Below are 27,738 nucleotides of genomic sequence, written 5' to 3'. Positions count from 1 at the left end.
CGGCGCGCAGGCATGCTGGGAATTGTAGTCTACAGGGCGGGAAGAGACTGCCGGGACCGGAAGGCCCAAGTGGAGATGACTCTGATCGCCACCCGTAGTCCGCGGCGCGCCGGTGCATGCCGGGGATGGTAGTCGGCGGGAGCTGAGCGCCACGGGTGCCGGCCGGGAGGCGCTGGAGCCCCTGGGACCGCGGGGCGGAGCCTAGGATCCAGGGAGATGGCTGCCGCGGCTGTGGCTGTGCGCAAGGGTGAGTGAAGGGCCGCGGCTGTGCGAGCCGACGGACTCCGGACGCTCCCGCTGGGCCCTGAGGCGCTCGGGGCGCTGTCACTCAGTGCCGGCGACGCTGGTCCGCCTTGCCTCGGGCGCCGTCCGGAGCCGCGGACCGCGGGTTCCCGGGAGAAGCGTGGGTGCCCCTCTTTTCCTTCCCCCGCCTACCCTTTGATCCTGCCGCGCACTGCGTCCCCACGCGAGCCCTTGGCTGGCCTCCCGCGTGCCGGCGGCGCCGTGGACATGCCGACCCACCGGCCAGCTGCGCCCCGTACGAGTCCCCTCAAACGCTCCCGGAGCCTCTCCGGGTCACTCTGTGCCCTGTTTTCTGATGCAGACTCGGCATCTGGGATGAAGGCGGAGCTTTCTCCTCGGCCTGGGGTAAGTGGGGGGGCCCTCCCCAAGCCGCCTGTCTAGCGCTGCTCAGGAGGCTGTATCAGCTTCATTCCGCCCCAACTTCCATCCGTGCTTCACTTGATTTCTCAGCAAAGCCAGGAGATTTTAGAGTTTTTATCGCCCCAACGGGATGTGACTGTGTCCCTGGGTGTGGGGTGAGAGTTAGGGAGGTCTGGAGACTGCCTTCTGGGTATCTGGTGAGCGTCCCGCAGTGTTGACTTACCTTTGGACCTGATGGGGAAGAGCAGTGTTGTCTGTGTCTTAGGCAGCAGGGAGGGAGATGACCCAAGAAGAGAAACTGCAGCTTCGGAAGGAAAAGAAACAGCAGAAGAAGAAACGGAAGGAGGAAAAGGGGGCAGAACAAGAAACTGGTTCTGCTGTATCCGCAACCCAGTGTCAAGGTGTGGGGGCTTTTTCCAAAGGGCTGGGTGTGGAGCTGGTAGAGGGATGTGTGGCAGAGGAGGGGGGCAGGCAGGACAGACCGGGTCTGAGGCGGTGAAGAAGGAAGAAGTTTAGATGGACAGGGAGAGAGAAGCCTTGTTGGGAATAAAGCATAGCTATTACCAGCCTGGGGGTTGGGCATCTCTTCCTTCTCTCGTTAGTAGGCCCAGCCAAGGAGCTGCCAGGACCTGGCAGCCAGTTGGGTACGGCTGGAGAGAAAGTGCCAGCTGGTCGGAGTAAAGCGGAACTTCGTGCGGAGCGGCGAGCCAAGCAGGAGGCTGAGCGGGCCCTGAAACTGGCGAGAAAAGGTGAACAGGGAGCACCGCCGCCTCAGTCCTGCCCCAGCACAGCGGGCGAAAGCCCCTCAGGTACCTTCCTTTCGTCGTAAGACCTCTGACTCTCATTCTTGTGTTAGCCCAGGCGTCCCCATAGTAAAACAGCTCTAGTCTCCTATTCTTTGCCTAGGTTCTCAGAGTTCAGAATTCTCCCCTCAACCTCATCTTACCCTGATTTCTTCTACTTTTTTACCCCTCCTTCTGTCCAGTTTTTCTGGATGTCTCTTGTGCCCTAAAAAAAAAAAAAAAAAGAAAAAGAAAGAAAAAAGAAAAATTTTCAATGTCACCTACAGAATGTTAAAAACATGATCGCTGTTTTTTAGGAGTGAAACGTCTCCCTGAGCACACTCAGGCTGATGACCCCACACTTCTGAGGAGGCTCGTTAAAAAACCAGAGCGACAGCAGGTAGGAAGTGGTGTGTGGCCAGGAAGAGCCCAGGGAGATGGGACGGAGGGAGGAAAGGTGCTTGGGACAAAAGGAGACCCTGGAGGATGGGTATTTGGGACAGAGTAGTTTCACTGTTTACTTCCTTTCTAGCTTCGTCACATAGTTTTAAACTCTAGGCCATTGGTTTTATTCCCCTATTTTGCCAAGGTTCCTACACGAAAAGATTATGGATCCAAAGTCAGTCTCTTCTCCCACCTACCCCAGTACAGCAGACAAAACTCTCTGACCCAGTGTATGAGGTAGGATCTTCTGCCATAACTCTTAAGTCTGAGGGGTTTTCAGTACTATGTATTGAAAGGGACTGGAAATTGGAGATTGGATCTGTGGGAAGAAGCATGCACACAAGGCAAAACGCTAGTGGCAATGGGGGTGTTTGTGCTGGTGAAGGAAGTTCCTTTTCATTAGGAGCAGGTGGGCAGTAAGTGCTCAAGCTCCCTTGCACAGTGTGTGACACCGCCATCCCATCAGCATCCCATCCTCTGTGATCCACCCAGCCATGGTGCGCCTCGGCCTGCAGTATTCCCAGGGCCTGGTCAGTGGCTCCAATGCCCGGTGTATTGCCCTGCTTCGTGCCTTGCAGCAGGTATGCCCAGTCCTGTCCCAACCCCACCTTCCCCAACACGACCCCAGCTTCTCTCACCCTCAGAACACTTCCTTCCGTGAAGCTTACCCTATCCCCCTTTCAGAGACCTTTATTAGGGGGCATTTTGTTGATCAGCTTGTGTACACTACAGGTGATTCAGGATTACACAACACCACCAAATGAAGAACTCTCAAGGGATCTAGTCAATAAACTAAAGCCCTATTTCAGGTAAGGGCAACCACTACAAGCCCACTCCCAGCTCACCTAGTCCTTTTCTTGTACCCTTTCTCTTGCTCTTCTACGTCTTCTTCATCTTTCTGTTCTCTGTCTTCTTCTTAAGTAATTTATTTTTTAAACATGGCAGCTTTGTAAATTGTGAAGAGTCGCACAAATACAAGGTGTTCTTGTTTTAGCTTCCTGAATCAGTGCCGCCCCCTGTCGGCAAGTATGTACAACGCCATCAAGTTCCTTAACAAGGAGATCACGGGTGTGAGCGGCTCCAAGCGGGAAGAGGAGGTGATGAGTATGAGAAATGAGCAAGGCATGCACCTGGGGTAGAGCTGAGAAACATATTCAGGACTCCTAGGAGGGACAGCGTGGCCATTCTGCCCGGGTCGGGTTGAGGAAGTGGTTGGGCTGTCTGAATTGTGCCATCTTTGGGTCCCCTTCAGGCAACCTCGTCCTCCTTGAGCCCATCATTATACACATATTCAAGCACCTGGCATGGTCATCAGGAAGAAATGTGTCCATTTCTTGTTCTCTAAGCATCTCACTCCATTTAGGCCAAGTCAGAACTTCGAGTAGCTATTGATCGGTATGTGCAAGAGAAGATTGTGCTTGCAGCTCAGGCAATCTCACGCTTTGCTTATAAGAAGATCAGTGATGGGGATGTGATCCTGGTATATGGATGGTATGGTCCAGTCGCTATGACTGAGAAAATTGGAGGGGTGGGGGGAAGGAGGAAGGTTGCTACCCTTTCTGCCCTTTAGGATGAGCTGGCCATCAGCCAGTGACATTATAACTAAATCATCCTGTCCATTCACTCCAGCTCATCTCTGGTATCACGAATTCTTCAGGAGGCTTGGATTGAGGGCCGGCGATTTCGGGTAGTAGTGGTGGATAGCCGGCCACGGCTGGAGGGAAAGCACATGCTACGCTCTCTGGTCCGTGCTGGAGTCCCTGCCTCCTACCTGCTGATTCCTGCGGCCTCCTATGTGCTCCCAGAGGTGAGGGCAGAGAAAAGGGACCCCAAAGTTGGAGTAAACCCTTTTGGGGTCCCACCTTCCAAGGGTTACAATTATTTAGAAATATTAGAATTGTATAGCCCTGCTTATATTTAATAAGGAAAACACTACAGCGTGTTGTAACAGTCTAGTTACTGAAGAACATTATATTTAACTAGCAACCACCAAGAGGGAACAGGACAAAAAGTAACTTCATAGTTTCATTTTCTGTGGGAGGTGCAATGGGTCATTGGTCAGGTATTTTCCAAGAGCCATTATTCAGGTTTGTTAGTCGTTGTCTTAATATTGCTGTCCGGGGCAGGAGTGGGGAACCTTATTCTGCATTGATCACAGGTGACATTCTCCCCCCTCCAAAATAGGTTTCTAAGGTGCTATTGGGAGCTCATGCACTCCTGGCCAATGGATCCGTGATGTCACGGGTAGGGACAGCACAGCTGGCCCTGGTGGCACGAGCCCATAATGTGCCAGTACTGGTCTGCTGTGAAACATACAAGTTTTGTGAGCGTGTGCAGACTGATGCCTTTGTCTCTAATGAGCTAGGTAAGGAGGCTCAGGAGGGTAGAAAAAAGGGTTCCAGGGACTGAAATTTGGGAGAGGGGAGTTTGAACTACAACTTATTTTCTAAAAGGACATAAATGGGTACACCTCCCATTGCAGATGACCCTGACGATCTGCTGTGTGAGCGAGGAGAACATGTGGCACTAGCTAACTGGCAGAACCACCCGTCCCTACGGTTATTGAATCTGGTCTATGATGTGACTCCCCCAGAGCTCGTGGATCTGGTGATCACAGAGCTGGGGATGATCCCCTGCAGTTCTGTACCTGTTGTCCTACGAGTCAAGAGTAGTGACCAGTGAGTGGAGGAACACAAGGTCAATAAAGGACATATCCCTTCACTCAGCAACTCTACTGCCTTTGTCTCTTTTTAGCATCGCCACCACTAGGTTAGGAGTCCAACTCCCCAATTCCTCTTGGCACTTGCTACCAATCTCAGACTTTTACAGAGACCCTTTCAGGTGACTAGCTCCATGCCAGTGTTTTGGGGCCAAGGTGAAGGTCGGTATGGAGACTAAACACTATTCCAAGTCTTCGATCTTTTATCAAGCATCTAAGTGCCAGATACTGAGCTGAATATAAGGAGGACTGTAAGGACAAATAAGAGTCCTAACTTTAGAATTATGAATTAATATTACATTTATATTAAATTAATGGTTTAATATGTATATTAAGTAATTACATATTAATAAGTATTTAATATCCTTAGTATTGAGTACTTACTGTGTGTCAGGAATGGTTCTAATTCCTTTCTTATCCATTTATGCAACTTTAACTCTGTGAAGAGATTTTAGAGATGAGAAAACAGGCACAGAGAGGTTATTTGCCAAGGCAACACAGCTAAGGCACAGAGAAGTTAAGTTACTTGCCCAAGATAACACAGAACTAAACCAGCATGTGATCTCAGGCATTCTGAATCCAGAGACTGTGTCTTTAACTTTTATTAAGGAACATTCATCATGGTTATCTCAAAATGGCTTTGTACAGTTGATTCATTTGAATCAGGGTCCAAACAAATCCATACATTATATTTGGTTATTGTCTTAATTTTCTTATAACTCGAAGCAGTCTTCCCCACCCCTCTTATTTTCTCTTTACCTTGACTTGTTCCAGAAACCAGGTTGACTGTTTTCATACTGCCTCACATCATGAGGCAAATAAAAATGGTTGCTTGTTCCATTTTCAATGATGAGTGGGTCCAGGCATTTTCAAATTTCCCATCCATTGATGACTGTTGTTCAAATTATGTTATCTGGGAATGCAAAATGGTGATTCCACCTTCCCCCCTAATTCTATCATTCTTTCCATATAACTAGCTGATAATCCTATATAATAAAGAGGTAATATGCAAATTGACCCTCACACCCTCACAAAGATGGCTGCCTATGACCAGGCTAGCAGGGGGGTTACTAAGGGACAACCAAACTACTGAACAGCAGGCTGTGTGGGGCGACCAGGCCAGTGAGGGGGGGAGGCAGGAGTGACCAGGCCGGCAGGGGGGGCAGTTAGGGGCGACTGGGCTGGCAGGGGGGCAGTTGAGGGACGACTAGGCCGGCGGCGGGGCAGTTGAGGGCCACCAGGGGGGCAGTTAGGGGCAACCAGGCTGGCAGGGAGGGGGCAGTTGGGGGCCACCAGGCCAGCAGGGGGGGGCAGTTAGGGGCGATCAGGCTGGCGGGGAGGGGAGGGGGGCAGTTAGGGGCGACCAGGCGATTAGGAGCCAGAGGTCCAGGATTGTGAGAGGGATGTCCGACTGCCAGTTTAGGCCCGATCTCGGCAGTTGGACATCCCCCAAGGGGTCCCAGATTGGGGAGGGTGCAGGCTGGGCTGAGGGGACACCCCCACCCCCTGTGAATGAATTTCATGCACCGGGCCTCTAGTATTCTATAAAGAACTCCCTCTTTTAAAAAAAAAAATACTTTTTTTTTAAATTTCAGAGAAGAGAGAGGGATAGAGAGATAGAAACATCAATGATGAGAGAGAATCATTGATTGGCTGCCCCCTGCATGCTCCACACTGGGGATTGAGACCGAAACCTGGGCATATGCCTCCTTTATATGTCGACACTCAACCACTGAGCCACGCCGGCCGGGTGAGAAATCTCTCTTAATTTTGATGATTGAGTGGTATGCTCAATATAAAAATGAGTTCATAACAATCTTTTAAAAAGAGATAAAAAGTAAAAAAATCAAGTCATTATATACCACTGGAAGTATCTAGTGATCAGTTCCTGAAAACTGGCAAATAAGAGGTTGAAGTATTTTTACTGCCTTCCCAGTATGCACTGTAATTCAGAATAATAGCTAATGAGAAAAGAAAAACGCTGATTATATTAACAAGAAACTGCCTGTGTGGATGTGGTCTGGGAGGCTGGAGGCAGAGGGGGGAGTCTTCACTTTATACCTTTGCTTTGTATATTGAATTTTGAACCATGTGACTGACTGTCTTATTACTAAAATAAGTACAGTTATTAATATAAAAGGACGTTGCAATTGTTCAAGTCAAAGATAGCCTAATCTGAGGCAACAGGAATGAAGAGAAGACAGATCTGTTCATTTCAGAAGCATTTAGGATCTGATGTACTGGGGAACCAAACCTCAAGTGCACCAACTTGGTGCTCTCATAAAGGAGTTGGTCCTAAGCCATAGAGGGGGTGAGTGGATGGGAGACTCTTTATTCCAGTTTATAAAAATCTTAGCTAGTTGACCTATGTATGAACCAGGAGGTCATGGTTCGATTCCCAGTCAGGGCACATGACCAGGTTGCAATCTTAATCCCCAAGTGAGGGGCGTGCAGGAGGCAGCTGATTAATGATGCTTCTACCTCTCCCCCTCTCTGAAATCAATAAAAATGTATTTTAAAAAAATCTTAGCTAGTTCCTCCCATGCTTTCCTTAAATGTTTTCTGTAAGCAAGGGTTCAATAAGTGAGATTTGTTAGTGTATAAAACATTTAAACCTGTAAAGAACTCTTGTGAGTTTGAGCCAAGCTCTTGACAGTTGCAGGAAAGCAGAATCTCCACGTATTGAGATAGTGCTCCAGAGAATGGCCGTCTTTCATCTTGTTTTATACACTACAATCAAAAGAGGAGACGCAAGTGGGTTACATCAAATCCACTGGTGACAGATTAGGGAGGCAGGTGAAAGCAAAAGGGAACCTCTGAGATTGGATAAAAAGTAAAACGACAGACACATTTCCTTTACACAGGTGGGTGCAGGGTAGTTAAGTCAACAATTAACAGGATAACAATAACAATGAGGGAATTTGTGGTCTCTGCCCTGGCATCCTGGTGCATTGGCTGTGTCCTGAGGGTTCTGGAAAAAGGGAAGTTACAAGTTACTCTGATATTCCAGTTATGTTATCTTAGGTGGCAAAAATAGGCTGGCTCAGTAAAGATAAAAGTTGATCTTTGTTAAGGAAGATACTGGCCTAGGACATGACTACCCACTATAAACTACTTTGAAATTAAAGGTTTTAATTTCAGACCATCCTTTGTGGTTACTTTAGGTCTCTTGAGTTTGCAAGGCCGCCAAGCAGGCCTTTCCTGAGTTAGTCAGGTTAGCATGTGGCCTCTTTTCGTCCACAGATTGGGGAAGGAAAAAGGTTTTACCACACCCCTCCCACGTATTTATACATCCTAAACTCTCCTATTGTTTGTGGAGACGCGTGAAATTTTATGGCTTTAAGTGCTTCAAGAAAGGGCAGAATTTATCACATTCTTTATTCACCCGCATCCCACCTCCTAATGAGGGAGTGAGGCAAAGCCGGAAACCAAGGCTAATGTCCAAGCCAGAGTCTCACTCGAGCGCAGGTTTTTCTACTCCTGCTCCTTCCTTATCCTTTTCATCCTGGACTTCACTAGCGGCTGCATCTGCAGGAGGGGGGCAATGCCCCCCGGCGGAGCCCCGAGTCCTCCTGGCGCCCGCTTCATGGATTCTTTTGTCTCCCAGTTTCTGTCTTTGGCTCCAACGTCGCAGGCAAATTCTCACATCCGCCCTGGCCCTGGCCGCCATAGACCCAGTAGTCCCGAAGACAATCCTGTAGAGCAGCACACTCGAGTAGGGCGTAGAGGCCGCGTGGGAACCCTAGTGGGCGCGGCGAGCGTCACCGCGCAGGCGCCAATCTTACCTTCTAGACACTGCAATTCCCATAAGGCCCTGCAGCACCCTCTGCGTTGCTGAGGCCAGGAGCTTCTCCCGCTCGGGAAGGGCTCGGGAACTCGCGCCGCATTGCATTGTGGAATACATAGCGCAATAGAAAACTCTTTGGCACAAACTCCCAGCCAAACTCACATGTTTACCTGGTGCACTGCTATCGGAGGTCGGGATGGGCCATCAATGAAGAGTAGCTACACGGTTACGTCATAAAACCGCGACCAGACGGGCGGCGCCATCTTCGAACTTGGACTTCCGGAAGGACTTTGGTGAGGGTGAGTGTACAGCCGTGGGGTGTGCGGGGGGCCCCCACGAATACTCCTCCTCCTTTTTCGGAAGCGCTAAAATATTGGCTCCGCTCTTCCCACTCTGCACAGCATCGCGACCTCCAGCCCCTGGGCTGCTATAGAAACCATCACGCTCCCCACTTCCTTCCCCACCGTGGCAAGAATGCATCCCCCATCTCTGCACACCACGGTCTTGCCTTCTTCACTCACACGGTGTCCGTAACACAGCCTCCAGCGTCCTGGCCTGGGCGCTGCTTACATGATCTCCCTCGACTCTGCGAACCTACAGTGGTCCTGAGCTTTGGAAAACCCGGGGCTGGCCTCAGGCAGGGCCGGTGGTGAAAGCTGCTCCCCCGCCCCGGGCTGAGGGAGGGCAGGTGGGCACCCTTAGAGGAGCTGCGGGCCAGTCCCTCATTCGGCTGCGTCCCAGCCTCTCCCTCCGTGAGGCTCTTCTAACCCTGGGGGTTGTGCCCCGCGCGCTGCAACCTCATTGGCGCAGTCAAGGGCCAGTTACGTTTCCTCGTCTGGCCCTTTTCTCCCTGGCAAGTTGGCTGGGGAAGGCAGAGATGACGACTTCAACCCCACCCAGCACTGGGTTAGAGTGCTCTAGGGTATGGCCCAGCGAGCGGCACATTGTTACACAAACTTAAGTCATTCCTGTGCCATTAGCACTTTTGCCATCCATTCTTACCTGTGCTATTATGTTCTTAAGAGTTTTCTTTAAATTGATTTATTTTTAAAGTTTAAGTGCTTTCGTCCCTATGCAATATAGACGAACCCATGAAGTTTCATGGGCTTGTTACAGTTTTTTATACAAGTTAAAATAAAAACACAGTCGAGTAAAATTGTTCATTTTTATACTATTAAAGTAATTTTGCATACCACCAGTTGTACCAGACTTTGGGAAATAGCATGTTAGACCAAACAGTGAGTTTAAAGTAATTCCATATTTGAGGAACAGTGTTATCTAGTTAGTTTCCTTCGCTGAGGAGGTCAGGCAGGCAGCCTGGAGTATCTTGGAAACCAGACAAGTTGGGGTGCAAATGTAAAATTTTATAAATTGTAGTCCAAGTTAACTAAACATCCTTCATTTGTGTCCAAAATTTGTCTTGTGAAATCATAAATGGAAATTAACCACCGTACCCTGCTGCTGCCTTTTAAAGCAGTGAATCTTTAAAAGGGACTTTTGTACCTTGAGAAGTTAGTCATTCAATAAACAAAGGTTAATTATTACATTTACCATATAGCAGGTTCTAGATAGGCAAGATTCCTATCTTATAAAACTTTCATGTATGATAGATATGAAATAAGTAAATACCCATATTTCTTATAATAAGAGAATTCAGGACAAACTAAAGAGCTATATGTGATATTCTGCCGAAACCGGTTTGGCTCAGTGGATAGAGCGTCGGTCTGCGGACTGAAAGGTCCCAAGTTCGATTCCGGTCAAGGGCATGTACATTGGTTGCGGCCACATCCCCGGTAGGGGGTGTGCAAGAGGCAGCTGGTTGATGTTTCTCTCTCATCGATGTTTCTAGCTCTCTGTCCCTCTCCTTTCCTCTCTGTAAAAAGTCAATAAAATATATTAAAAAAAAAAAAGAGCTATATGTGATATTCTAATGTAGGAAAAAGTATTAGAAAAAAATAAAATATCATATGTTTATGTCAGTGGGGTAGAAAATGCCTTTTTTTTTTTATTGATTTTTTTACAGAGAGGAAGGGAGAGGGAGAGAGAGTTAGAAGCATCGATGAGAGAGAAACATCGATCAGCTGCCTCCTGCACACCTCCCACTGGGGATGTGCCCGCAACCAAGGTGCCCTTGACTGGAATCGAACCTGGGACCTTTCAGTCCACAGGCCATCGCTCTATTCACTGAGCCAAACCGGTTTCGGCAGAAAATGCCTTTTTAAAAAATATTTATTTTTATTGATTTTAGAGAGGAAGGGAGAGGGAGAGAGATAGAAACATCAATGATGAGAGACAATCATTGATTGGCTGCCTCCTGCATGCCCCCTGCTGGGGATCAAGCCAGCAACCCAGGCATGTGCCCTGACTGGGAATTGAACCACCACTAAGCCACACTGGCTGGGCTATTAAATTTTAAAATATGCATACCCTTCATATTTATTATGTTGCAAATATTTCTTTTACCTTTGATTATAATGTTCTTCCTAAACTGAAGTTATGAGTTAGCCCTGGCCAGTGTGGAATATAGAATTTCATTTCAGATGCTCAGTCTAGAAAAACAATTTTCATTAATGAAGAGATCTGTACTAGAATATATATTGCAGTTATTATTTGTGATAGTATTATAACCCAATTGTCCTTAAATGGAAAATATCTAAATAAACTATAATTCTATAGAATACCATGTAGTAACCAAGAAGAATGAGATAAATATATGCGTACTGATTCAGAAAATCTTTTTTTAAAATATATTTTATTGGGTTAGAAACATCCATGAGAGAGAAACATTGATCAGCTGCCTGAGGGAGGAGTCTAGATGCACGGAGGATTAGGCTACTTTGCAAGAAATCCAAGTATTTCCCATCTAATGGCTTTAAGTTTTGTTTCAAAAACCAGAAGCAAAGTTATCTGCTGAGAACCAGGGGATCAGACATTGCAAGAGAGAGGAAGTGTGATTGAGTAGCTTAGATGCACACAATGAAGAAGGTGGATGATTGGTTCATCTAAGGCTGGAATTTTGCCGGACCCGTGAAACAAAAGACAGACAGAAAGGAAGTTTATAATGTCAATAGAGTCTGATTAAAGAAATCTAAGCTAGATTGTATGTGGCTGCTGCCATAGGGAGAAATTGGAGAGATCAATGAATAGTGGCTAGATATGATTGAAGAATAGATACAGTGAGAGCAGTTGAGCAGTCTAGCTGTAATGATGGGAGGTTGTGATCAGATAGTGAATGTCTTAGTGATTTTGGAGGTTAAAAGGTGTTATGTGATGACAGGGTCCAGGGTGTAACAGCGGAGCTAGATTAGCAGGGCTTAGCTCAATGTTACAAGCTTCAAAGAAACAAGACTTTTGCAAGAGGGGAAGGACTAGTTGTCAAGCAGTGGCATTAGAGAGGAACTGGGAAGACACTGATCTCACTTTCTAACCTGGGGTAAGTGGGGTCTGAGAAAATGAGCAACCTCCATTTGAGAGCTGGAAAGCTAGAGATTTCATTTCCTGGAAATTTACCATCCAAGATTCTGGATGTGATTTAGGTCTTGCTGATCAAATGTGCTCTTAAGGAACTCAAATTGGGACCTGAGATTAGAGAGGGGAGAGGCAGGCCCGCATGTGTGCATTTTGCTGGTGCAGATTGTGGCAGTGGAGTGATTCTGGATTTGGGAGCCAGAGAAGTGTCTTCCCCATTTAATTGGTCACATTCTGATTGTAGAGGCAACTTGTTTATGGAGCTATAACTGTGGTAGGGGCTTCTTTTTCTTTCTTTTTTTAAAAGTGTATTTCTATTGATTTTTCAGAGAGGAGGGGAGAAGGAGAGATAGAAACATCAATGATGAGAGAGAACCATTGATCGGCTGCCTCCTGCATGCTCCTTACTGGGGACTGAGCCCACAAACCGGGCATGTGCCCTTGACTGGAATTGAACCCGGGACCCTTCAGTCCACCGTCCAAAGCTCTATCGACTGAGCCAAACCGGCTCGGGCAGGGGCTCCTTGATTCAGTAAGTGAATCCCCTCATGGCATAGGAGAGGCCATGTGGTTCATCAGTCAGTACTATAACACAACTTCCCCATTTGAAAAACACTTCTTCCTAAACTGTTTCTACACCCAATCCTCCCAATGCAGGGGATTCTCAAACTTGAATGTGCATCAGTCTCCTGAACGACTTGTTATAACAACTGCTGGCCCCATCCCAGAGTTTCTAATTCAGTAGGTCTGGGATAGGACTGGAAATTTGCATTTAACAAAATTTCAAATGATGCTGAGGCTGCCAGCTCTGGGACCACACTTTGAGAACCACTGTTGTGAACCATTTCATACCCTTTAATAAATCCCTTTTAGCTCGGACTGACTAGAAAGGGTTCTGTTCTATGCAACTAGACCTTGGCCAATAGAGAAGGCAACAATCATTTTATTCACATTTTGTCCTTACCTACTTGAACTGCCAATGATTAAAGAAAGTAGTTCTTGCATTTCCTGAAGATTTTGCTTTATGTATTTGACACTATGTTATTTGATGTCTAAAGTTTTATGATATTTATTTTATGTGATTTGAGGTTTTACTCATTATAAAGTACTTTCTTTTTGTCCCATTTAATACATTTCCCCCTGAATTCAACTTTGCTATTGCCATCGAAACTCCTTTTTTCTTTTTGCTTACATTTTCCCTGTATATTTTAATTCATCTTTTTACTTTCAGCTTTATTAATTTCAGAGAGAGTAAGGGAGTGGAAGAGAGGGATAGAAACATCAATGATGGCCCTAGCTGGTTTGGTTTAGTGGATAGAGTGTCAGCCTGTGGACTGAAGGGTCCCGGGTTTGATTACGGTCAAGGGCATATGCCCAGGGTGTGAGCTCAATTCCCAGTGCGGGGCATGCAGGAGGCAGCGGATCAGTGATTCTCTCTCATCATTGATGTTTCTCTCTCTCTCTCCCTCTCCTTTCTTCTCTGAAATCAATAAAAATATATTTTTAAAAAAGAAAACAAACATCAGTGATGAGAGAGAATCATTGACCGGCTGCCTCCTGCATGCCCCCCACTGGGGATTGAGCCTGCAACCTGGGCAGGTGCTCTGACCGGGAATCAAACCGTGACCTACAGGTCAATGCTCAACCACTGAGCCACACCAGCTGGGCTTTTACTAACTTTGAATGGAGTAGTTCTGTCAGGGCTTGCTGTTTACCAGAGAACAGTGCAGGTAGAGTCTCACCGGCCTCCATTTCCTTTGGCATTGTGATATTCTGTCTTTAGAACATGATGTTATAGTGTGTCCTTAACACCTCAGAATGCTGGCTGTTATTGTTTATAATCCACTTAGGCTGTTGTGAACTTTTAATTTGTATGATATTTCTTACGGTGTTTTCATCAGCAAACTTTTCTACTGAGGCTGATCATTTCTTTATCCTGAAGACATATACAGACCTACCTACGGGGAATTCCCTCCTCAGATTTGAACTATTTCTCCCCCTTTGACTCAGACAAGCAGGTTTTTCTGGCTGAAAACTCTGCCCTGGCAGAGTTTTTTGTTGCTCAGGTTTTTGGTTGGTATCAGTGTTTTGTTTATCTCCATCAGTTGACTTTGGTCCATGGTTGTACACCTGATTTCCTGGGTTTGAAGAAAATGAAGATTCATGACTGTTTTAAAATCCATTCTCCAATGTGGGGAAAGCCTCTCTTTTTTTCTTAAAATGTATGCATTAATTGGTTGGTTCTTGTATGTGTCCTGACCGGCGGGTAATGAACCCGAACCCGCAGAGTTGTTATATAGGACGACACTCTAACCAACTGAGCTACTGACCAGGGCAGGGAAAAGTCTCTTAATGTAGTAGGATGTTCCTTAATTGTCTCAAAGCCTACCGCCTCCCCCACCCAGGTAAAAGACTGATGACAGGGCACTAGAGAACTGTTCTACTTATTTTTATTTATTTTTTATTTTTAAAAATATATATATTTTATTAATTTTTTATAGAGAGGAAGGGAGAAAGGTAGAGAGTTAGGAACATCAATCAGCTGCGTCCTGCACGCCCCCTACTGGGGATGTGTCCGCAACCAAGGTACATGCCCTTGACCGGAATCGAACCTGGGACCCTTCAGTCCAGAAGCCGACACTCTATCCACTGAGCCAAACCAGTTAGGGCTGTTTTACTTATTTTTAAATAAATCTGTTCCTTGACTAATACTTGTAAAGATGGCTTTTAGCTGTAGGCATTCACTACAGTGTCATTACAAGAAATGTTATGAGCTTTAAATTATATAATATAAATAAAGCACTTACTACAGTGCTTGCACATAGCAAGTGTTTAAAAAAAATGGTAGCTGTATTATTATTTGTTTGTTATTAGCAGCTTCACTAGCATGTAAGTTCCATGAGGGCAGGGACCTTGTCTGTCTTGCTTATTGTCTTAATACCTGATATAGAAGATGTTTAGTTATTATTGAATGAATACATGATCAGGGAGCTTAGATTTCTGGTTGCAGGGGGGGCAGTGAGGGGAGGAAAATAGAAAAATCGGAGTCAGTACAAATAGCTTTTACCTTCTTTTCATTTGTATGTCTGTGTGCAGGGGCAACCATTTTAGGGGGTGCTGATGGATACCTGCGGGGTCGGCTATGTCGCCCTGGGGGAGGCCGGCCCCGTGGGGAACGTGACTGTAGTGGACTCTCCTGGACAAGAGGTGCTAAATCAGCTTGATGTCAGGACCACTTCAGAAACAGCCAGTACAGAGGCTTCCATAGAGATGTCTTTGCCTACCTCTTTGTCTGGATTTGAGGGTTCTCTTGATGAGAAAAAGCTCCTTCCAGAACAGGAAAGCCTATCCAGACTGGAACAGCAAGGTATGTACCTTGTCTTTTCATCTTTTTCTCTCCCTGTGCTTAGTTTAAGATGAAAGAGAATAGGTTGAGTTCATAGGTTTAACAAACCTGGGTATGTTGTAGTCTGTTCTAAAGAGGTTTGAGCTCTGGTCCCATCTCATAGACATGTATTCTTCTCTACAGATCTTTCTTCAGAGATGTCAAAGGTCTCGAAGCCTCGGGCCTCAAAGCCTGGCCGGAAGAGAGGTGGTAGGACACGGAAAGGCCCCAAAAGGCCCCAACAACCTAATCCTCCATCAGCCCCTCTGGCTCCTGGTCACTTAGATCCATCCAACCCTCTGTCCACCCCCATGCCTAAGAAACGAGGTCGAAAGACCAAGGCAGAGCTGCTACTGCTGAAGTTGTCAAAAGGCCTAGATCAGCCAGAGTCTCCAGCTCCAAAGAGGCCCCCTGAGGACTTTGAGACTCCACCTGGGCAACGACCCCGCCGAAGGGCTGCCCAAGTGTAAGGATTGGGGCACATCTTGGTGAGGGGGTGGGGGTGAAGGAATCAGGGTGGGTCAGATGTTGGAGAGATGAAAAGACTATGATGAGGTAAGCGGGCATGGTGTCGGGTTCTGGGGACTTGAGCAATCTTCTGGCTTTTACCTTAGCAACTTTAATCTGTTGTTAACTTTGTCTAGGATTTTCTTTCTGTACTTTGTATCCTATCCATTTTTCACAATTTCCCCCCAGGTCTTCATTACAATTTTACCACTCAAATATATATCAGTATATACACACCTTTCTATTATTTTCTGTTGCCATCAGTGATTTTTTACTGTGGTAGAGTGAAAAGTGCTTGGGACTTGAAGTCAGAAGACCTGGTTTAGATCCCACATGTTATCTGAATCATCTTGGCCAAGTCACTTAACTTTCCTGGATTTATGTTTCTTTATCTATCAGAAGGGAAGGGGAAATAAATAGCTGCTTCACAGGGTCACTGTGAGGATCCAGTGCAATAAGAATCAACGCAGTGTCTGGAAAAGTGGGCTCTTAATAAAAAAATAAATAAATAAAAAGTGGGCTCTTGTTAAGTGTTTGTGAGTATGTCTCTGACTCTGCCCTACCCCACAGGGCCCTTCTGTATCTTCAGGAACTGGCTGAAGAGCTGTCAACAGCCCTGCCTGCTCCAGTGTCCTGTCCTGAGAGCCCCAAGGTGAGCAGCCCCACCAAACCAAAGAAGATCCGGCAACAGTCAGTCTGTCAAGGTGGAGAGGAAGAGGATGACACCACACGAGATGAAGACTTTGTTCTCAAGGTTGAGGCTGAAGATGGAGAAGAAAGTGAGGTCCCAAGTGAGAGCTCATCTGACCCTGAGCCTGCTGTGCCCCGAAGCACCCCACGAGGATCCACTTCAGGGGTAAGAGGATGCACTGAATGGGCAAGAAAGTGATTGAAGGAACTAATAGGATTATTAGGGGGTCAAGAGGGTACCCAGAAGGAAGGCTTTGACCTAGTAACTATGATGACCAAAAGAGGTAAAAGAAGAAAGAGACAACTTCAAATACAGTTGAGATTGCAGGAGCTAAGGGTGTAAGTAAACAAGATTATTCATTCATCTTTTGAGCATCTGTTCTAGCCGGTTTTTCTCAGTGGTTAGAGCGTCAGCCCACGGACTGAAGGACCCCGGGTTCAATTCCGGTCAAGGGCATGTACCTCGGTTGCAGGCTTGATCTCCACCTGGTTAGGGCATGTGCGAGAGGCAACCAATCGATGTGTCTCTGTCACGTCGATGTTTCTCTATGTCTCTCCCCTCCTACTCTCTCTAAAAATCAGTGGGAAAATAATCCTCTCTGGTGACGATTAACAGAAATACCCAAAACATATATTGAGCATCTACTGTGAGCTAGGAAACACAATGTGAATAAGGCAGAGTCCTGCCTCACGAAGTTCAGTGTGGTAAGTGCTTGGCCAGGAGCGATGAAAATGCGTTAGCCATATAGGGGAGGGGTAGTCAACTGCTTAGGCTTCACAAAGGAATGATAGTTCAGCTCGGTCTTAACAGGTAAATGAAAGTGTGCCAGAGAGATTGGTTTTCCCAGAAATGGATTATGGCTACAGCATAGGGCTTTGGGTAAAGTGGGGATTAAACTAGAGAAGATAAAAGGAGTGACAGTAGGAGCCATTAAAGGTGTGTGCTTAATTGTGGTAAAATCTACATAACTGAAAACTTACCATTTAAAAATGTATAGTTCACTGGCATTTAGTGCATTCACAATGTTATGCAACTACTAACACTATCCATTTCCAAGATGTTTTCATCATCCCAAATAGAAAGAGTGGGGTACGCAGGAGAGGCAAAGATGGGCAGGTGATGAGCTCACTTTCTCGAATGCTGAGTTGGAAGTGTCTGTAGACCGTGGACCATCCTGGGGACATCTGGTCACCAGTCATAATTGTATATGGGACCAGTGCCTTACTTGTCTTAAGTGCAACAGTTAAGGGAGCACCAAATCCTTAGAACTCAGGATAAATATTTTGATACATTTTTAAAAATCAAAATTAATTTAACAAATCTATAATGACCAAAATACCAAATTTTAAATAAAGAAAGGAACTGTATTACTGATTTTCCTTTTGCCTCAGGCTCTAATATTGCTTGGCACCACTGTATGGATCTAGAGTTTGTAGAAAAGTTGAAAACTAGTGAAGTTTGAGTTTACTAAAATGTAAACTTGATAAATGGGTAATGATGGTAGTCAAACTTTGTAATCAGGTATAATGTTGGGACGTGGGGTGAAATGACCAGGAGTGCATGTATGGAGGCTGGAAAAGAAGTCAGGACGTCTCTGGGAAATACCATCATGGACCAAATCTACCAGCAAAGGAATATTAGAAAGATGGGAGGAATAAGGAAAGACTACTCCATAGGGCAAGAGTTTTAAGAAGTAAATGGAAATTCCCTAAATCCAATGTGTGGAGACATCAAGGAAAATGTTCAAAAAACATATAACAGATTTTGCAGTTTTAAAAAATATATGTTTTTTTACTTATTTCAGAGAGAAAGGGAGAGACAGATAGAAACATCAATGATGAGAATCATCAATCAGCTACTCCTGCACGCCCCACACTAGGGATAGAGCCTGCAACCCAGGCATGTGCTCTAACCAGGAATCGAACTGTGACCTCCTGGTTCATAGGTCGATGTTCAACCACTGAGCCACACCAGCCGGACAGATTTTGCAGTTTTGATGGAGGAGTAGGAGCAGAAGAGGGAGAAGTCATTGTAATGGTTATAACACAAATCTTTTGAGATTCTGATTGGCAAAGGTTAGAGGGGAAGTTGTGCGGAGAAAAGTAGAAGCTGAGAAAGCGGAGTCCTGGGAACTTGCTCTGGCTGTGAAATCCGTGACACTTTCTTCATTCGGTCCCAGAAGCAGAAGCTGCACTGCCGGGGCACGGCTCCAAATGGCCTGTCCAATCACATCATGGCTCCTGTCTGGAAGTGCCTCCATCTCACCAAGGACCTGTGAGACTTGGGGATGGGGCCTGGGGATGAAAGGGTGGTGGTGGAGTGCACAGAATGATCTAGAATGGGGCTGTGAGAAAGAGGGAAGGCACTCACAGGGGAGAACACTGAAGACATTCACAAATAAACGACCCTGCTCCAAAGGCAAAAGCTTTAGAGCTGTGCTGTCTGTTATGGCAGGCAGTAGCTGCATGTAGCCATTTAAAATTAAGAGTCCAGTTTCTCCTTTGCAATAGCCCCATTTCAAGTGCCCAGCTAGCAGTGCATGTATTGGACAGATAATAGGTCACTTACATCATCACAGAAAGCTTTTCTTTTAATTGATTATTTTATTTTTACTTTTTAGAGAGAAAGTAAGGGAGAGAGAAAAAACTGATATGAGAGCAAAACACCAATTGGCTGCCTCCTGCATGCCCTCTATCATGGATCAAACCTGCAACCGGGGCATGTGCCCTGAGCAGGAATCGAACTGGTAACCTTTTTTTTTTTTTTCCCCAATATCTTTTAATTTAGTTCAGAGAGGAAGGGGGAGAGAGAGAAACATCAGTGATGAGAGAGATTCATTGATTGGCTGCCTCTTGCATACCGCACACTAGGCGTCATGTGCCCTGACAAGGAATTGAACTGTGACCTCCTAGTTCATAGGTTGACACTCAACCACTGAGCCACGCTGGCCAGGACCATTATCACAGAAAGTTTTTTTGGGCAGAACTGCTTAGAATTTATCTCTTCCTTCGTTAATGCTTCTCCGTCCCTCTAGCCGAGAACAGAAGCATTCCTACTGGGAGTTTGCAGAATGGATTCCTTTAGCCTGGAAGTGGCACTTGTTATCTGAACTGTAAGTTGAAGAGACATCTTTGAAGCCTTTGGAGGGGTGGTGATATCACTGGAGGCTGAAGGGTGACAGAGGACTCTAGATTTATGACGGGAATCCTGGAAAAGGAGAAACTTCCAGATTCAGGCTGTTGTTCCCTTTGCCTTCCCTAGTGAGGCAGCTCCCTACCTGCCCCAGGAGGAGAAGTCTCCACTGTTTTCTGTACAACGTGAAGGACTTCCTGAAGATGGCACACTCTACCGCATAAACAGGTGAAGATTACATCTCTTTTTCTAATTCTAGGAGACAGAAATAGGAAAAATAAATGTTGGAAGGGAAGACAGATGGCCCTGTTCTTGCCCTGATGCTGGTCCAGTTGATCCCAAGGGTCGGAGTCCTGGGTAGATCTGTCAGTCCCCTCTAGTCTGCAGTGCTCGTTGCTGCTGGCCAGACTGAAGGACACTCTGGAGGTTGAGGGTCAAACCTGTTTACAAGCTCATCTATACTCAGGTAGTCCCTGACAGACTGACCCTGGAGAGAACACTGTAGTAACCAGGATGCACAGCCTGACGTCTTTGAAGGTGAACTAGAACAGAACGACTGGGAGGGAAAGGAGGAAGACACAAACGAGAGCTAGGACTGTTCTCGCCTGTAGACTGTCCTTGATACTCTGGCCCTTGCTGAAGCCAGTTCATTCTAACTCCGGTGGAATTCCCATTCTGTCCTCATTACCTTTTTACTAACTAAAATTTTTAGAGCAATTTAACTTCACAGGAAAATTGAGAGGAAGTGATAGAGATTTCTAATAGACCTCCTGCCCCCACGCATGCATAGCCTCTCCCACTATCAACATTCCCCACCAGAATGCATCCATTCTGAGAAGAAGCCATATGGGGAGAATGGGTTAATAGCATAATCACTCAAAGTCCATAGTTTACATTAGGGTTCACTCTTGGTGTGCACATTCTATGGGTTTGGACAAATACTTCATTTGTCTGGATGTATCACTGTTTATTTATCCATTCACCTATGAATTTTTCATTACCTTTTATTAACTCCTTTTTTCATTCTATCTTTGACTTGTCTCTAGATTTAGCTCGATCACAGCACACCCAGAGCGCTGGGATGTGTCCTTCTTCACAGGGGGACCTCTCTGGGCTCTGGACTGGTGCCCAGTGCCGGAGGGGGCAGCAGCCTTGCAGTATGTGGCCCTTTTCTCCAGCCCTGACATGAATGAGACACACTCACTGAGCCAACTTCATTCGGGTCCTGGGCTACTCCAGCTCTGGGGCCTTGGGACCTTGCAGCAAGAAAGCTGGTGAGGTGGGGCTGGGACGCTGCTGTGGGAGGGTGTCTGAGGAGGAGAGACGGATGGGGCTGGGCAGGATCCGGGTTTGGGTTGTGGGGGAGGGCTTGGATTGGCTTGAAATAAGGGGAGCACACAGGCTCTGGCAGCCCCAGGCCCCCCTTCTTCCTACCCATTCTCCCCATATGGCTTCTCTCCTCAGTCCTGGCAACAGGGCTCACTTTGTCTATGGGATTGCTTGTGACCACGGCTGCATTTGGGACCTCAAGTTCTGCCCCAGTGGAGCATGGGAACTTCCAGGCACCCCTCGGAAGGTACCTCCCAGTTGATTATGTGATGGCCCTTGGACTCAGAGCCAGAACAAAGGCTCTGGGTGTTCCCAGAGTAGGAGGAACAGAGTTTGGAGAGTGGTGGGGATGGCATTTTTTTCTAGCAACCTCATGTCATATTTTCAGAAACTAGAACCGCAGAAGTTTTCTGAGAGGCTCCTAAGGCAGCAATCCTCAGCACAGATCTGGTCTCACCCTCTAGGCTCCTCTCCTGCCTCGGCTGGGTCTCTTGGCTCTTGCTTGCTCAGATGGGAAGGTGCTGCTGTTCAGTCTGCCCCATCCTGACGCCCTGCTGGCACAGCAGCCCCCAGGTGAGTAGCCCAGCAAGGAGAATGAGGCTGCTGTAGCCATGGCCAGGACTCTGTAGGGCCTGTCCATCTCCCCTGAAACTCTTCTAGGCCCAGTCTCTGTAGTACAAAGCCTTGCACAGCCACACCTTCCATTCTGACTTCACACGTTCTGTACTGGACCTCTCTCCAGCAGCCCACAAGTAGTACTCTTGCAGACTTATAACTGCATTTTTTCATCACATTACCTTTATCTCCTCTCTTCCCTGTCCTCCCTGCTCTCAGGCCTCTTCCTCTGCGGCCACAGTTAATTGGCTGTGTAAAGAACTGCTGAAGGCTGAGGCGGACTAATGGGGCCAGTCTCCCCTGCCATACTCTTGTTCTCCCAATCTTGTCCTCAGCCTCTCCTGTCCTCACCACCACACATACATAGACACACACTCTCTTTGTTGTAAACAGAGGGAGAGAAGATAGAGCTGAATGTGAGCAAGAAGAGGAGGGTCAGGGAAAGGCAGCTCCTATTAGTTGAATTTACTTCTTTTTCAACTGTACTGAGTTGAAGAGGGCATCGCGGTTTGAACCCTGAGAAGGCCCATATTTGGCGAGCAGGTGGAGGAGTGGCTTGAGGAGCGATTGGGAGGTGAAGAAGTGAAGATAGAATGGATAGACAATTTTTTTCAGAAAGTTTGGCTGTGAAGGGGAACACACATCAGGGTAGTGGATGGAGGTAAGAGTTTTGTTTGGTCGGTTTAGATAGGAGACAATAGTGTGAATGTGAGAATGACCCAGGACGGGGAGAGAAAGTGAATAATGCAGGTGATAGGATGGGTAACCAGAGAGCAAAGTTCTTTGGGAAATGGTGAGGAGAGAGCAGAGTGGAGGGATTCGCCATTCTGATAGAAAGGATACTATCAGGTATAATAGGAGGAAAGAAGAAGATGGGGCAGAGAAAGGTGGGCTTGTACATTTGATGGTGGAAAGATAAGAATGTAAGGGAACATCATTGAAAGGGTGGGGTGCTGATCTAAGAGCAAGGCTTATTAGGACCTCGGTCTTCTGGATCCAGAGTATCAGTTCTGCTCTTTTTTCCTCACAGATGCAATGAAACCCGCCATCTATAAGGTGAGTGAGGAACCTGCTGCCTTACCCGAGGCTCCATCTTCTAGAGCCTCCCTTACTGATTCCATAGTGAGTCGCTTTCTAACTCTGAGAGATCTTCCTCTCCTGCTGGATTGAACACTAATTTGAGTCTTCATTCCAAACAATAGGTATTCCTAACCCTAGCCCCATCTCTTCTGTCCCTGCAGGTTCAATGCGTGGCAACCCTTCAGGTGGGGTCTGTGCAAGTATCAGACCCCTCTGAGTGTGGTCAGTGCCTTAGCCTGGCCTGGATGCCCACCCGGCCCCACCACCACCTGGCTGCTGGATACTATAATGGTAAAAAACAAAACCAAACCTAAGGAGCTATTGCTCTTTAAGCTTTTTTGGGTTGTTGTTTCCTTTTTGGAAACTATGGGCATTACATAGTTATAAATATTCAGGCAATGTAAAAAAAATACAAAGAAAGAAAAAAGGTATTGGAATGTTTCTACTCAGAAAAGTAATTGAATAGACGAACATAATTTCATGTAGTTCTCTGTGCATATGTAAAGATGAAAAGAAATGGGATCATACACTATAGCAATTTTAAATGAAAAGGTATTAAATGTAATTATACTTTGATTTTATAGTAGAAAAGACAAGTGAAGCTGAAAGATGAGCTATAAACTCCCAGTAAATGTTCCTTTACCACAGAGACATTAGTTCCTTAAAGATACTTTTAAGATTAAAAAGGAAAAATAAAAATTATAAATAACATTAAGTAGTTGGAGGTGTTAGATTGTCATTTTTAAATGACAAGTTTATTTTAGACATTATCAGTAGCCTTTCTGCTGGGGAGGTAAGGAAATTACACTCTCACATTTCTTCTCCTTATCTCTTCCACCATCTTCTAATTGTGTTTTTTTTAGTGATATTCTTACATTGTCAAGGTACATGAAGCTTGATGCTGCTTTGCTGCCTTAATTCCAGTTTTTTAATCGTAATTTTATACTGAAATGATTGCAAGTCTCTACCACTCCTTCCATCTGTCTTCCCTCCATTGCTGAATTATTAATGTTGCTTAGCTGTAATTCACTATCAATACATTTTCTTCAAGAAAGATTCATGGGTGTTACATTTCCTAAGTTTATGCATAAAAGAGGTTTTAGCTACATACATTTTTCCCAATTTTTATTTATTAAAATTCTATTGTTTATTAGTTTGTCTTTTTTAAAAAACATATGTTTTTAATGATATTAGAGAGGAAGAGAGAGGAAGAGACAGAGAGAAACATCAGTGAGAGAGAAACATCGATTGGTTGTTTCCTGTACCAGGATGAACCCATAACCCGGGCATGTGCCCCAACTCAGAATTGAACCAGCAACCTTTCAGTGCACAGGACAATGCTCAACCAACTAAGCCACATTGGCCAAGGCAGTGTATCTTTTATTTTAATCAAAGTTACATTTTTTATTATCCCCTGCTCTGCCAGCCTGGTTGGGGTCAACTTGTTTTGGGTCAGCCAAGTTAGTTTGTTTGTCCATTTGTTTTTTGTTCTCTACATTTTGTTGCTTTTGGCTCCTTGCCTATTTTCTTTGTCTTAGAGCAGAGTTGACAAACATTCCTGTAAAGGTCCTGATAGTGAATATTTTATGCTAGATGGACTATTTGGCCATTGTTGGAACTATTCAACTCCACCATTGTAAAGCGAGAGCAGCCATAGACATTAGGTAAATGAATGAGTGGGCTGTGTTCCAGTCAAACTTTATTTACCAAATTAGGTGGCAGGCTATACTTGGCCCATGGGCTATAGGTTGCCAGCCCTCTCTTAGACAGTTTATGTTCTTTCAAAATCCTTTTACTTAGATTTAGTAGGAAGTAGAGGCTACTGAGTGCATTCAACCAAACTTTTTAACTGCAGGTCCCAGATTAAGATAATACTTTTTTGTTGCTTGGAATTGGAACTAAAAATAACAGGTTGAGTCTTTAAAATATGAGGGAATGGACTAGCTGATCATTATCCCTATGTCATTTCATAGAGGATCAGATCTGAGGGTAGACAATAGAGAAAGCAATTAGAGCAAGGAAGAGAGAACCTGCCTTAATACCTACATGTTCTGTCCCTACCTCAGGCATGGTGGTTTTCTGGAACCTTCCCACTAACTCGCCCTTGCAGCGGATACGGCTCTCTGATGGCTCTTTGAAGCTCTACCCCTTCCAGGGTTTCCTAGCCCATGACCAGGCTGTGCGTACCCTTCAGTGGTGCAAAGCCAACAGGTTGGAATAGGAGAGTTGTGGAGGTGGGAGGTGAAGCTGGGTTAAGCTGACTCTTCCAGACTCGTTCAGATTTTAACTTCTCCCTCATCTTTCATCTTTCCACAGTCATTTCATAGTGTCTGCAGGGAGCGACCGGAAAATCAAATTCTGGGACCTTCGACGACCTTATGAACCAATAAACTCTATCAAGCGCTTCTTGAGTACAGAGCTGGCCTGGCTGCTCCCCTACAATGGTGTCACTGTGGCTCAGGACAACTGCTATGCCTCGTATGGCAGGATGGAGATAGGAGAAACTCAGGGGACAGACCCTAGGGGTTGGGGTGCCAGAGTGTTCCAGATTATTGTGTGGGGAGAGGAGGGTTGAGGATGGTTTCAGTGAGGTAGTTTGACTTCTGGAAGGACATGGGGAGAAGAAATGAATCTAATCTTAGGAAAAGGAAGGTTTCATTTTCTCTTTCTCTTATAGTTATGGACTCTGTGGAATTCATTATATTGATGCTGGTTACCTTGGTTTCAAGGCCTACTTCACTGCTCCTCGAAAAGGCACTGTCTGGGTGAGCCCCTCTCTTCGAAATCTTCATTACACAGGAAAATGATTCATTTACTCATCTAGTGGTGGTCGGAAAGAGGTAGTAGTTTTTTATAGAAGATAGGTGTGTGGTAACTGTATCATCAGGGATATGGGTTATGATAAACTCATTTGTGTGTGTGTGTTTCTCCCCCCCTGAGACTGCAGTTATTACCAGTTCACAGAACTGAATGAATCTGTCTTTTCTTACTAGAGTCTTTCAGGATCCGACTGGCTTGGGACAATAGCTGCAGGAGATACATCCGGGGAGCTCATTGCCGCTATATTGCCTGATATGGCACTGAACCCAATAACTGTCAAGCGACCTGTAGAGCGAAGATTTGTACGTATATGAATATTTAACGGCAGCACCATTTATTAGTTCCTAATCCACATGACCTCCCAAATTAGTACTACAGGTTAGTTCAAATTAGTACTAGGTTGCCCAGGTATTATCCCCGGGAGTCTTGTTACACATAATATTGCCTACCCTAGTTCATCTGAACATATGTTTGAACATACTGCTTTCTCTATCTTTAAGTCTCTCCTGCCCCAAATCAATTTTCTCTCTTTTACTTTCATTTTGTCTTCAGTCTCATGAGACCTAATCTTATGGTCTCCTTTCTAGCCTATATATAAAGCAGATCTGATGCCGTATCAGGATAGTCCTGAAGGTCAAGACCACTCTTCTGCTGCATCTGGAGCCCTCAACCCACCCAAGGCTCGAACTTATGCTGAAACCGTCAACCATCACTACTTGCTCTTTCAAGACACAGATTTGGTAAATTGGCCCAGGAGAATGGGTGTGGTACTAGGAAAAGTAGGAAACTTTAGTCCTTATATAATAGGGAATCCTAAGGAGTTCCAGCACCAAGATGCAAACCTAAGAAACTGCTCATTGTCTCTCATTACACTTCCCCTCCCCAGGGTTCCTTCCATGATCTGCTCCGTAGAGAACCAGTGCTGCGTATGCAGGAGGGAGAGGGGCAGGCTCAGCTCTGTCTGGACAGGCTGCAGCTGGAGGCTATTCATAAAGTAAGAACCTTGCCTCTTATCTTCTCCACCCTTCGCTCTCATTTCCTCCCAACTCTGGACCTGTGATCGATGAAATGGGAGATGAAAAGCAACCAAGAGGGCTTAGGAGGGAAAACAGCTCTGGAGAACTCACCTTCAAGAACTTACTTTGTTCACTGTCTTCTCACTCTCGCATGGTCCTATCCTGTCAGATTGTGGCCAGGTTTTTTGCTCTCATAACTGGGACGCGCCCTGAAGCACCAACTATGAGCATCTCTCTTTTGTTTTCTATTCTCTTCACAGGTACGTTTCAGCCCAAACCTGGACTCCTATGGATGGCTCGTATCTGGGGGGCAGTCAGGGCTGGTTCGGATCCATTTTGTCCGTGGACTCACCTCCCCATTGGGCCACCGTATGCAGCTTGAGAGCCGAGCCCACTTCAATGCTGTGTTCCAATCGTCCTCCTCTACTAAAGGGCCTGGCTTCTCTTCAACCAGCCATCGCCTTCTGCCCAGTCCCTAGTCATGGTCCACACAAGACCCTTGAATGAGGTCTGCCAAGAACAAATGGCCCCATGCATAGACCATAGAAACTGGGGCCTTCTTGGACAGTGATGCTGCCAGGCCTGGACCTTTAGACCTGCCTCCCAGGATTCCTTAGATACCTCTCCTTCCATGGATTTCACCTGTCATCACGGCCCCCTGTGGGCAGGGAGGCTTGCCCTCCACAAACTCTCAAGGCTCCTCAGCCTAAAACTGGCTCACAAGAAACACTCAGGCCTGATCTAGGCTTGGGAGTCAAATTGCTCATATTGAGCATATTGTGAAGTGGGTAAAGCTAAGTAAAGGTACTGGGTGTTTTTGAGACCACATGTGAGTGGGTGTTTGGAAAACTGGAAAGAGTATCTGCATGAAGGCTTCTGACTATATTCCAGGATCCAGTATTACTGCCTTCCCAGCTTCCTGTTTAGAGAAACGAACATGCAAGCCCATGGGAGCGGGGGTAGTAAGTTGTTGGACTGAAGCTGCTTATAGTAGTTCTTTAACTGAGGAACACCACAAACACAACCAATAGAACAGTGGTTCAGATCTTACTTGCTCCTGCTTAGGAAATACTCCTGATCACTGGTCATCTGACCCTACTTGAACACTCCTAGACAGTCATGTTTTAAAAATCTTTATATCCAGTCAGAGTATACCTCTAGATTTTACCATTGGTGTTAGGAAGTCTAGTAATTCTCACCTGTGATTGATTGCCCTTTTAAGTGTTTAAAATAGCTATCATGTGTTTCCCAAGTCTTCTCTAGATTAAATATCTTCAGTTACCTTAACCATTCTTTTACA

The 27,738-nt window shown here is 45.9% G+C and overlaps 2 protein-coding genes across 6 annotated transcripts; both read left to right on the top strand.

Annotated features, from left to right (window-relative positions):
- The first annotated feature begins 142 nt into the window (after positions 1-142).
- Positions 143-4,612, top strand: EIF2B4 (eukaryotic translation initiation factor 2B subunit delta). Of its 5 annotated transcripts, none has more exons than XM_008162312.3 (13): positions 143-247; positions 605-648; positions 929-1,064; positions 1,269-1,472; positions 1,763-1,845; positions 2,035-2,126; positions 2,356-2,470; positions 2,622-2,698; positions 2,884-2,986; positions 3,253-3,380; positions 3,519-3,696; positions 4,074-4,254; positions 4,372-4,612. In XM_008162312.3, exons 1-13 carry the CDS (start codon positions 217-219, stop codon positions 4,569-4,571), a joined length of 1,572 nt encoding a protein of 523 aa, XP_008160534.2. In that variant the 5' UTR covers positions 143-216; the 3' UTR covers positions 4,572-4,612. The 5 variants fall into 5 exon arrangements, with proteins under 5 accessions (XP_008160534.2, XP_008160532.2, XP_008160531.2 ...); XM_008162310.3 differs by having other exon boundaries at positions 1,266-1,472; XM_008162309.3 differs by lacking the exon at positions 143-247 and having other exon boundaries at positions 483-648.
- A 4,049-nt stretch (positions 4,613-8,661) lies between these two features.
- Positions 8,662-27,725, top strand: GTF3C2 (general transcription factor IIIC subunit 2). Its single transcript, XM_008162313.3, has 19 exons — positions 8,662-8,694; positions 14,960-15,230; positions 15,393-15,714; positions 16,326-16,611; positions 18,626-18,720; positions 19,481-19,558; positions 19,708-19,806; positions 20,625-20,852; positions 21,043-21,154; positions 21,372-21,480; positions 22,553-22,578; positions 22,764-22,893; positions 24,669-24,813; positions 24,919-25,080; positions 25,280-25,367; positions 25,596-25,724; positions 26,010-26,162; positions 26,309-26,416; positions 26,699-27,725. Exons 2-19 carry the CDS (start codon positions 14,984-14,986, stop codon positions 26,915-26,917), a joined length of 2,736 nt encoding a protein of 911 aa, XP_008160535.2. The 5' UTR covers positions 8,662-8,694; positions 14,960-14,983; the 3' UTR covers positions 26,918-27,725.
- The last annotated feature ends 13 nt before the right edge of the window (positions 27,726-27,738 follow it).

Source organism: Eptesicus fuscus, chromosome 16, assembly GCF_027574615.1.
Source record: "Eptesicus fuscus isolate TK198812 chromosome 16, DD_ASM_mEF_20220401, whole genome shotgun sequence".
Lineage (NCBI taxonomy): Eukaryota > Metazoa > Chordata > Mammalia > Chiroptera > Vespertilionidae > Eptesicus > Eptesicus fuscus.
Note: the sequence above shows the minus strand (reverse complement) of the source record. Positions and strands in the feature narration are given on the sequence as shown.